The following is a 12,500-nucleotide window of genomic DNA, read 5'->3' on the forward strand; positions in this document are numbered from 1 at the left end:
GCTTGCTTGTACTTTGTCGCTGTGTATAATTCTATAGATGTCAGGATTGTGCACAATAGATTTTGGTAAAATATAATTTTTCTTAGTGACTTTTTTCTCATGTATCTTTCCATATATAACATCTAATTTTTTAAAAGCACTTTCACTCCATATACACAATCTACCTATAGATCCACCAGGAGCTAATTTTAATAAATTTAATTTGGTAACTTTACATAAATCAACTCCAGGAATATTTCTAAAAGCTTTCTTTACACCATTATCGTTTTCATAAATAATAAGAGGACCATTTCTAATTTTATATTTTCTGTTTCTCATTTTACCTTTTCCTGCTCTAATTTTTTTCGATTTTACTAATCTATTAACTTCATCTTTTAAACCAAGACTAACTAAAAAGTTCACAGCTTCTTTAGTTTTAGAAAGAGATTCAATATCATTGCTAACAACTAATGGAACTTCCTTAAGGTGGGATATACGATGACCTCTTGCCAAAACTAATGATGTTACACCACTAGCTGCAATAGATGAACATACGGCATATCTCTTTTCTTTCAAATTAACTTTCCTTCCCCATCTTCTCCATATTTTTGTTGGGTTAAACATACCACCACCTCTACACATATTTCCAAAAGCACCTTGACCAGCTCTATGAGTACCTCCACCTGGAACTCTTGGAATTCTTGCTACTGCTCTACCAGTACCCCATGATTCAGCCGATGTTTCATATCCAGCACCTAATTTAACAGCATATGGATGCCTCCTATTTTTTGACATATTTGTATATACGCTTTGTATTAAGTCATTTCTAATTGGGGTTTGAAAAACGACTGGTATTTCTACTTCGCCAACGACGTTCTTTCCATTTGTACTATAAACATTTGCAACAGGTCTTATGGTAGCCATTTATAAAAAATTTTTTTTTTTTTTTTTAAATATATATATAATATATATATATATATGTTATTTTTTCTTTTTATGTTTTAAAGTTTTTAAAAATAGCTGTAAAAAAAAAAAAAAAAAAAAGAAAAATTATGAATAAGTCATGTAAATAGGAAAAAAAAAAAAAAAAAAAAAAAACAATTATATATATAAATATTACATATATATATATATATATATATATATATATATATCTAATGGCTTTTTTTTTTTTTTTTTTTTTTTTTTTTTTTTTTTTTAAATTCTTCTACATTTAAAATATTGTAAAATAATTTGTATAAGGATTTATATATATATAAACATATTATAATTATTATAATATAATGAAAATATATACATTGATACAATTTCGAATATAAGGAAAGAATCCTGTTTTTGTTATGAATTTTTTATAATTTACATAAATAGAATATAATATATAAAAATAAATATGTATATTTCATAAATATAAATGTCAAGAAATTATTACTTTAATTAAGGATATTATTATAAATTAAGGAAATATTATACTAATATATATATATAATATATATATAATATAATATTAATGTGATAATTTATTTTCTCTTTTTTAATTTTTGTTTTTCTTCCCTAAATAAAAACAAAATTCCAAATTCTCTTTAATTCAAAATAAAAAAAAAAAAAAAAAAAACTGGTATTCTAATAAATTTGGAATGAAATATATATTTTTTTCTTTTTTTCTTTTTTTTCTTTTTTTTTTAAGATAAATAAATTTTCAATAAAAACATTTTAACATAAAAATGGAATAAAATGTAAATTATAAATAAAAAAAAAAAAAAAAAAGTTTTAACCTAAAAATAATAAATATTATTATATATATATATAAATATATTATAATATATATTAAGTGATGTATGTATAATGTGATATAATAATATCATAACATATCGACATATATATATTTACAATATATAATATTATATTATACATACTTTTATATAATCTTAAATTTTTTTTTTATTACCTATATAAATTAATATATATATATAAAATATAAAGTATTATATATATATATATATATATATATATATATATATTTTATGCTTATAATAATACATATAATATTATTTGTTTTTTTTTTTATTACCACTCCTCAAAGGTGATTAAAAGGGTTTTCTGTTTCTTCTATATATAAGCATATATATTATATAATATAATAATACTCATATGATCATAGGCCTTAAAATAAAATATATTATATTATATATTATATATATATATATATATATATATATATATATTTTTTTTTTATGTATTATATAATATATATATTTCCTTTTATTTGTTTGTAATTTTTTTTCTCTCCACTTTTATTTATTATTAATCTCTTAAAAATGACCTTATGATAGGAACATAATATTTTTGAACTAATTCTTTATTTATACATAATAAAATAAAAATAAAAAAAATATTATTAAATATAAAAAAAAATGTTAAGATATGTTTGACTATTATTTTTTTTTAAAAGAAAAAAATATTAAAAAATTAATAATATATTATTTATATATATGTAAAATATATATTTTGTGTATATATTATTTATTTCTCAAATTTTAATGTTCTTTATTTTATTATTTTTTTTCCTTATAAAAAATCTAAGATTATATAATAAGAATATTTATAAATTAAATATAATCTATTGAATTTTTCTTTTTTTTAAAAGCTATATATATATATATATTAATATTTTATCATATGTATAATCCATTAACAAGTTGTCAACATCCCTCATTTTAATATATATTTTTAATAATAAAAATAAATACATAAATATATATATAAAAAAAAAAAAAAAAAAAAAAAGAAGCAAACAAATTTAAATAAATGTGTTTTATTATACAAATGTAACTACACTTGTGTTATATAACATCTACTTAAATAAAGCATTAAATGAACAAATATAAAACAACAACAAAAAAAAGAAAAATTTAAAACAAAGATAAAATAAACAGATGAAAAAGAAATAAATTATAAAAAATAAGATAATCCAATTATATAATAATTATATTATTAATATAATAAAGAACAAAAAAAAAAAAAAAAAAAAAAAAGAACAAAAAAAAAAAATGTAAAATTATAAAATGAAAAACTTAAAAAATTTAGTATTTTTTTTCGGCTTATTTTTTATAGATAAATAAATTATGGTTTAAGTTAAAAATTAAAAATATGTACCATGTGTCTTTTTCATAATATGAAAATTTTCTGAATTAGAATATATTCATATATATATATATATATATATATATGTGTACTAATAAGGTTAAATAAAGGATGATAATATTATTATTTATTTATTTATTTATTTATATCCTTTTAGAGGCTTCCAAAAAAAAGTATATGTATGTACCATTTGATTAATGTAACTTAAAAAAAGGTTGGTTATTATATTTTTGTCCTTATCAATTTTAAAAGTTTTATTATTTTATAATTTTTTATTTTTTATATTTTATTTTTTATATTTTTTATTTATTCATCTTTGTCCTTGGGTAAACTATCTATCGTGAATCTTACCAAATCGTACACATTTATGAACCCCCCCCATTTGACTTTATTTTCTAGCGATTTTGTTTGTACTATAGACTTTTTAAATAATTCTATAACTTGTTGACTGGTTAAATTAGAATTTATGGATAAGACTAAGGAAGCTAGTCCTGTAATAACGGATGCTGAGAAAGAGGTACCACTACTTATAGCATATTTATTATTGGGAAAAGTTGAAATAATATTTCCTCCCGGTGCAGCAAGATGTACATAATTAGGGCTATAACAAGAATCTGGTGATAATACAATATTTCCATTTGATTGTTGTATGATATTAGATACCGAGATAATATTATTTAGATCTGCTGAATAAGCAGCTGGATATAATTTTTGTATATTTAAATTACATTCTTGAAAAGCTTGTTTACATTTTGAATTGGATGAACAGTTCCCAGATGACGAAATAACAAGAATATCTTTATCTTGTAATTCTTTTAAAGCCTGAAATAAAGATGGGTAATGTGTAGTACTAGCAAAACTAGCATTTATTATTCTTGCTTTTTTTTTAGCACAGAAATTAAAACATTCTAATATATCGCTAATATAACCAGCATTATTATTATTTAAAGCTTTACATATAATTAATTTTGCTTTCTTACTAATACCTTTAATTCCTTTTTTTCCTTTCGGAGAGTTCCCTGCTATTATACCAGCAATAAATGTCCCATGCCCATGTCCATCATTAGAAGTATTATAATTACTACATTCTTTTTTTTTTTTTAAATATAATTTGTTACGTAACATAGTATGCACATTATTATTATCACTACTTTTAATATTATCACTACTATTAATATTATCACTACTTTTGATATTATCACTACTTTTGATATTATCACTACTTTTGATATTATTAATACCATCAATATTATCACTTTCAATATTATTAATACCATCAATATTATCACTTTCAATATTATTAATACCATCAATATTATCACTTTCAATATTATTAATACCATCAATATTATCACTTTCAATATTATTAATACCATCAATATTATCACTTTCAATATTATTAATACCATCAATATTATATTTTTTGTAGCTGTGTTTCATAAACGTCTTCTTTTCTATAATATTATCTTTCAAATCTATATGATTCTCATCAATTCCTGTATCGATAATACAAACATTAACATCATTAAGCTCATAGTTATGTGATAAATTCAAGCCCTCTTCCATCTGTATAATATCATAACCATCTAAGATATTGGTTCCGATCATTTTCTTATTTAATCTTTGCGTTTGGCATTTGGCCGAACTATGACTATGATAATTACTTTTATTATTATTATGATAATCATTATTATTATTATTATTATTATTATTTTTATGTTTATTACTATGATTAATTTTAAATATATGATTTTTATCATTCGCATATTTGTTTCTATCTCTTAGTTTCAATGTATATGGAGATGTAGATATGGAAGTAAATGTAGATGCGGAAGGAGATACATTCGGCAGATCCTTTATCTTGTCTTTAATTTGATAGATACAATTATTCTTACTATTGATATTGTCCCATTTATTATTATTATTATTATAACTTTTCATTTGTACCGTATGACTTATTTGGTTATCATTCTCAACATTAATTCTTCTACTTTCTAATAAGCGAAGACAAATTTTCAAAAGCATATCTTCGTTATTTATAGATTTAGGAAATTCATATAAATAAAAATTAATAAAAGTTAATTTTTCAATATGTCCACAACTAGAAAGTACTTTCATAAAAATGTGTTTATAATTTCTTGAGCTTAATATAGTATTATCTTGTTTAAAATAGATAATCAACCTTTTTCTTTGTATATCTTTTATTTTTTTTTTTATTTCTTCTTTTTCATTTATATTCCTATTGTACCTTTTATCTAATGAAATAACTTGCTCCTTTCTTATTTTGGTTTCATTTTCCTTTATACTCTTATTTTTATAATCATACGAATTATCCATTTTGTTATCATCATTATTATCATATTTTTTTATATCCCCCTCTTTATCCACTCTATTTTTTCCTTTAATACTATTATTTTTATAAGACACATCACTCAAAAGTCTGCTTTTATAATATCTCCTTATAAATGCAAAATCATTTCCTATCCCCCTTTCTATATTTTTTTTCTTCCTTATCACCACCTCATAGTTTTTTACATATCTTATATTTTCAAAATATATTTTGTTTATTATATTAAAAATAAAAATATACCAAATAAAATACTGTCTATTTATCATTCTATATTTATCTTATTATATCTGTATCATGTTATATAAACAAAGCAGTGCACGTAAACAAAACATATAAAAGTTTGTAATATAATATAATACATATATATTTATACTTATACCTTTTATTATATTGTATTATATTTTTAATACGAATTAATATATACTTCTCCCCTTTATTATATCTTAAAAAAAAAAAAAAATTAAAATAAGACGGTTTTAAAAAATTATATGTTATGATGTAATATTATGCTATAATTTACCAAAAAAAAAAAAAAAAAAAAAAAAAAAAAAAAATAATAATAATAATAATAATAAACAAAATGAACAAAATGAACAAAATGGACAAAATGAACAAAATAAACAAAATGAACAAAATGGACAAAATGAACAAAATAAACAAAATAAACAAAATGAACAAAATAAACAAAATAAACAAAATGAACAAAATAAACAAAATAAACAAAATAAGCAAAATAAACAAAATGAACAAAATAAACAAAATAAACAAAATAAACAAAGTCAATAATTTCAGTATTACAAATATAAAATATTTTAATATTATTTACATACAACCATGATGACATATTTATGAAAAATAAAGTGGACAATTTTTTCTTACAACAAAATATGCATTCAGAACAATTCTTTCTAATTATAATTAATAACAAAAGAAAAAAAAAAAAAAAAAAAAAAAAAAAAAAAAATAACCAAATATAAAACATAAAATATAAAAGATAATTTATTTTTGTATTTTTTTTTTTGGTATTTTTTTTTTTTTTTTATGTGCACTCTTTCAAACATTAAAATAACTCACACATTTTTCTAGTCTTCAAAGGTTAACATATATATATATATATATATATATATATATATATATATATATATATATATATGTGGAAATTATTTAATAAACAAATGGTAAATGAAAGTACAAATTGTTTTGATTAAATAAACTTTATTCTGTATAAAAATTAATATAACCATAATAAAACATATATATATAATATATATATATATATTATTTATAATGAAATTCCTTTTTTTTTTTTTTTTTTTTTTTTCTTTATTATAAACTAGATAAGTAAAAAATAATATAATATGTAAAGGCAAACAAAATTAAAAATATTATACAAATGAAAATATAACACATATATATATATATATATATATGTACATATTCATCTTATTCTCTCTTTTTATTATCGTTTAAATTTTATCTTTGGAGAATTGCGTGTTCCATTTATTTTTCCTTTTCCATTACCACTTGAACTATTTTTATCAGCTTGTTTATTTCTCCTTTCTTCCAACTCGTTATTTTTTCTTTTCATATTTCTTCTTTTATTTATTTTATTTTTATGTATCATTCTTCTTTTTTTTTTTCTTCTTATTCTTTCTAGATTTCCTATTTTATCATATTTAGATCGTAGTACCTTTTTCAATTTCTTTTTTTTTTCTTTCCTTCTTCTTTTCATATTCGATGAATTGTCATGATTCCTTGAATAAAAATTATTGCTTTTTTTTTCCCTTAACTCGGATAATTCTTGTACCGTTTCTAGATCCCGGTTTTCTATGTTAGCAAACGGATCATATAAAAATCGGGGCTCTAGATCCTTTTCCTTCTCCCTATGAACATTTCCATCGTCCTCATATTTATTATTACCTAAATTTGAATGAAAAAGATTGTCCCTGTCATCATACATGTGATAATCATTGTTATCCTCTCCGTCATATGATATTTTTCTTTTCTTTCTTGTATGTATATCATGATCATCAATATAATAATTATCGTCATATGTTATACCTTGGTCATATGTATACGATGGGTCATCATATATGTTATAATTCCTTTTTTCAATATCTTCATTATAATAAGACATATTCAAAAAAGAGACATAAGGTTTATGATTAAGCGTATTATCATTCAAAAGCGACTGTTTTATTCTATTATAAGGATAATGAATATTATATTTATGTGATTCTTTATTTTGTATATATGTACCTTTTCCTTCATCCATATCCATCTTTCTATTTTTATTACTATTCTCATTATTTTTATATATGTCCCTCTCCACACTTGTTTCCTGCTCTACATTATGTTTTACATGATCCTCCTCGTTATAATTCACTGGCAAATTATCTTGATACATAGATTTAAGATTTGCATCAGATAACAATACCTTATGTTTATTATTTTTTAACTCCAAGTAAAATATTTTGTAGGAACGTTTTCTTTGATTCAACGAATCTTCAAATGTATTCATCATATCATGATAATATGCCCTATTAGACAAATGTCTTAATTCTTCTCTTTTTACAATCGATTTATTTAATATTTTTCTTAACCTACCTAGAGACAACTTTAAATTGATACTATGCATAAGCACTAATGTATTAACAAAAGATGCAGATACCAAATCATGATCATCATCTATAATATCAGATTCGATTTTTTCATATATGTCTGTATCATAAGAAAAATAAAATAGAGATATATAATTTCTATTTAATTTCTTGTTTCCTTTCTGATCTAATATTTTTATTTCATTATCATATATATAATTTTTGTTTTTATTTTTTTTACTACTATCTGTATATATCAGACCAGAAATTGAAATAACATTTTCAAGGTTTTGATATAAAGAAGAATTTGATTTTTGTTCTTCGTCCTTTTGTGTTCTTTGATATTCATATAAATAATTATTTTGTTTATTTTTTTTTTTTATATGATTCTTTATTTTCTCCTTATCATCATTATGAACATTATAAATATTGTTATTATAAATATTGTCATTATAAAAATTATTATTATCATTATTATTATCATCGTCATATATCTTCCCAGATGATGTTACAATTATTATTTTATGTTCTCTTAATTTCTTCATAATTTCTATCAATTTATTATTTGCTGCATATATATTATAACCAATATAAATATATTGAACACCTTCCATTTTACAATAATCTAAACATTTAATAAGATGTTGTATTAATGTCGATTGATTTATCTTTATGTTTGTTTTGGGGATACTTCCGAAATATTTACATACAACAAAATGTCTATTCATATTAAATATTTTTTCATTTTTTAATATATCACTTTGAATAATAATATTACCTATGAGCGTTTTAGGATTATTTTCATAATTCAAAGTCGATTCTTTACAATTTTTTTTTTTATTACATATGTCTCTGTCTATTATGTAAGGTTCTTGAATTATTTCTTCTGAATAATATTTATACGAAGAAATTATACTTCCACTTTTATTATTCAAGGAATTGTCATTTTCATAATTTCTGTTATATTTTACATTATTATGTAACAAAAATTGTTTTATCAAATCATGAGAAGAATCCCCCCCTGATCCGATTAAACACACTTTGGTAGTTTCTATGGACATATTATTTTGTAATATATATTTTGAAAATTCATTTTCTTCCTGTACTTGTTCATAATTTATATTTGTCTTTTTTAAATTATTAGAAGATTTAATAGGAAACCAATTTTTAACATATCGAAAAATTTTTAAAAAAATATTTTCCTTTTTTTCATTTCCAGTAGGATAATATGTTGTGTCTTCTATATTATTATTATTATTATTATTATAATTATTATTATTATTTATTTTATCATTTATATTATTATCCGATAAATTCTTTCTTTCTTTTTTTTTAATAAATGTCTGAACACTTACATTCGTCTTCTCATAAATATGTAAATTTTCTCCTTTTGATGATAAATCATTATTTATACTTTCCTCAAGAATTCTTTCTCTTACCTTTACATCACAAAAATTATTCTGTTTCAAAAGAAAAAAATGTATATACAAAAAATAAACAAACAATGTACAACTTAATAATTTTTTACCTAAGTATATCATCTTTTTATCATTTATTTATTCCTTCTTTTTTTTCTTTTTTTAAAAAAAAAAAAACATAAAATTTATAAATTATTATAAAAAATAAAAGTAAAAAAAATTGATAAGTCGTATCATATAAAAAGAATTGATAAGTCGTGTCATATAAAAAAAATTGATAAGTCGTGTCATTTAAAAAAAATTGATGAGTCGTATCATATAAAAAAAATTGATAAGTCGTGTCATTTAAAAAAAATTCAAATACGTATGTTAAACCTATATTTCTTATTATCAAATAATGAGAAATTTAAAGTATGTGGTTATAATTATTTATATTAGTAAGATATAAGAAACCAATTTGGCCATATTCTTGGATCTATATTAACTATACATGATAAAAAAAGACACAAAAATGGAATAAAATAAAATAAAATAAAAGACATACATATATATAATATATATATATATATATATATATATATATATTATTTCCACCAACGGGGTCTGTAAAATATAATACAATATTAAAAGGGTGTCAAAATTATTCTTCATTTGATTTATTATATTTTTAGATATATTTTATATACCTAAAAATATTTTGGCTGTTTTTTTTTTTTTTTTTTTTTTTAAACAGCCATTTTCCCCCCAAAAAAAAAAAAAAAAAAAAAAACAGCCAAAATATTTTTATTATAATAAATTATATTTAATTTACAAATCATAGATATATATTTCATATCTTAATTATTTTATTAATAAACTTATTTATATCTATATATATATATATATATATATATATATATATAGATATGTATGTATGTATGTATGTATTTATAACAAGATTGTAAAAAAAGAAAAAAAACAATGGACACTTTTTTTAGTGGGCTTAAATATAATAAATGTGATAATTTCATTTTGCATGTGACAATACAAGATGTTATTTAAAAATGGAGATAAGCATACTCTTACAATGAGTACAAGACAAATAATAAAAGGTGCATTATACTTAAAAAAAATAATATAAATATATACATATATATATAAAGAGATGATGTGGTTTATTTTAAACATTGAAGATCAAAAAATGACAAAAAAATAAAACAACAAAATATAAAACAACAAAATATAAAACAACGAAATATAAAACAACGAAATATAAAACAACAAAAAATAAAACAACAAAATATAAAATGACAAAAAAAATAAAATAAAAAAATAGCAAATGATTACATAAAAATTTATCTTTAATAAATATAATATATATATATATATATATATATATTTTTTTTTTTTTTTATTTTTTTTTTTTTGTATCGTAAAAGGGACTGTGTCACTATCCTTTGACTTTCTTATTTTTGTAAAGGTTGAAGAGCCAACTACAACATAACGTTTTGATTAAATTCTATACACACATTTTTATTTAAAAGATATTGTATAAATTCACTTAAATGAGAAATTTGCACATTTTCTTTTATGGAAAAAATAACAACACCGAGATATTTTAAATACACATAAGTTCCACAAGAATTCATAAGTTTTGATAATTCTTCATTTTTATTAATATAATCAAAAAGTTTATTTATGTCATTTTTTGAACTCATCAATAAATTATGTGCTGGTAATTCATTATAAGTAGTTTCCATTTTTAATACTTTTAATAAATCATTATTATTACAATTCTTCATTTTCCTTCTATTTATCCTTCTACTAATTAAAGCCGAGTTACTATTTAACACAGTGCCAGCAGGGGTCACTTGGGACCCGCATAAGTGTATACACAAAAACTCATAAAGGTAAATATATAAGGAAAAAAAATTAAAAGCAAATAGAAACTTCATGCTAATAATTATTTGTTTAGCAACAAAAAAAAAAATAAAAATAAAATAAATAATAAATAAATAAATAAATAAATAAATAAAAATGAAATAATTAAAAAAAAAAAACATTTATATGTATTATATATAAGTTTGTAATTTTTCCTATTTATTTATCTTATACATTCCCCGATGTGGTAACAATGGACGTTACTGAATCTTCTACGGCACGTGCTTGCTAATATTAACACACTACACATGAAAAAAAAAAAAAAAAAAAAAAAAAAAAAAAAAAAATATATATATATATATATATATAAATAATCTATAATACATGTTATATATATGTTTATTTTTTTGATCACTTCTTTTTTATATACTTAAACAAAAAAAAAAATAAATAAATTTACAAAGCATAGTTATATATATTTAATTTTTTTTACCTTATTACAACTATTCATCATAGTACACGCATGATATATATATATATAAAGGATTTATTCTATTATAACGCTCTAAAAAAAAAAAATGAAAAGATTAAAATTTTTATAAACGATAATAAATCAATAGAATGATTCTATATCATGAGAAAAAAAAAAAAATAAAAAAAATGAATAAATATTTTATATATATATATATATATATATATATATATATATATAATAAAATGTATATTTTAAAGGGATAAGAAAAAATATGTGAAATATATATTATTTAAAAAGCCATTTCCAATTTTTTTTTATTTTAATTAAAAGTATTTGTATGGTGAAAGTTTTTTAAAAGGGTTAAAAAATATTGTTTCTTAATATGACAAATATAAAAAAAAAAAAAAAAAAAAAAAAATATATATAAACATAAATATATATATATATATATATAAATATATGTAGTGTAAAAAAAAAATATAAGTATTTAAAAAAAAAAAAAAAAATTATATAAAATTAGTCTCTCATTTGAAGAAGTGTAAAAGTTACACACACAAACTTGTCATTTTTATTTTATTTTATTTTATATTTTTTATATTTCCTTTGTGTTTTCTTGTCATATATTGATACATGTTTATATTTTTCATTATCCATTTGATGTACTAGTTAATGCAAAT

At 19.6% G+C, this 12,500-nt stretch overlaps 5 protein-coding genes across 5 annotated transcripts in view; all 5 read right to left on the bottom strand.

The window, feature by feature from the left end:
• PF3D7_0507100 (60S ribosomal protein L4) overlaps positions 1-903 on the bottom strand; it is a gene marked incomplete at both ends in the record, with an annotated part of 1,236 nt that extends 333 nt beyond the window's left edge. The window contains one exon of the mRNA XM_001351593.1: positions 1-903. This exon is cut by the window's left edge and continues 333 nt beyond it. Within this exon, the coding sequence (XP_001351629.1) occupies positions 1-903 (903 nt within the window).
• Positions 904-3,426: 2,523 nt separating this feature from the next.
• PF3D7_0507200 (subtilisin-like protease 3) lies at positions 3,427-5,736 on the bottom strand (the record flags this gene model as incomplete). Its single annotated transcript, XM_001351594.1, has 1 exon — positions 3,427-5,736. One exon carries the CDS (start codon positions 5,734-5,736, stop codon positions 3,427-3,429), a length of 2,310 nt encoding a protein of 769 aa, XP_001351630.1.
• Positions 5,737-6,929: 1,193 nt separating this feature from the next.
• Positions 6,930-9,611, bottom strand: PF3D7_0507300 (subtilisin-like ookinete protein SOPT; the record flags this gene model as incomplete). The annotated part of the gene is made up of 1 exon (XM_001351595.1): positions 6,930-9,611. The coding sequence occupies one exon, from the start codon at positions 9,609-9,611 to the stop codon at positions 6,930-6,932; it is 2,682 nt and encodes an 893-aa protein (XP_001351631.1).
• Positions 9,612-10,960: 1,349 nt separating this feature from the next.
• PF3D7_0507400 (conserved Plasmodium protein, unknown function) lies at positions 10,961-11,422 on the bottom strand (the record flags this gene model as incomplete). Its single annotated transcript, XM_002808635.1, has 1 exon — positions 10,961-11,422. The coding sequence occupies one exon, from the start codon at positions 11,420-11,422 to the stop codon at positions 10,961-10,963; it is 462 nt and encodes a 153-aa protein (XP_002808681.1).
• A 1,067-nt stretch (positions 11,423-12,489) lies between these two features.
• Positions 12,490-12,500, bottom strand: part of PF3D7_0507500 (subtilisin-like protease 1) — a gene marked incomplete at both ends in the record, with an annotated part of 2,067 nt that continues 2,056 nt past the window's right edge. The window contains one exon of the mRNA XM_001351597.1: positions 12,490-12,500. This exon is cut by the window's right edge and continues 2,056 nt beyond it. Within this exon, the coding sequence (XP_001351633.1) occupies positions 12,490-12,500 (11 nt within the window).

This window comes from Plasmodium falciparum (genome assembly GCF_000002765.6).
Source record: "Plasmodium falciparum 3D7 genome assembly, chromosome: 5".
NCBI lineage: Eukaryota > Apicomplexa > Aconoidasida > Haemosporida > Plasmodiidae > Plasmodium > Plasmodium falciparum.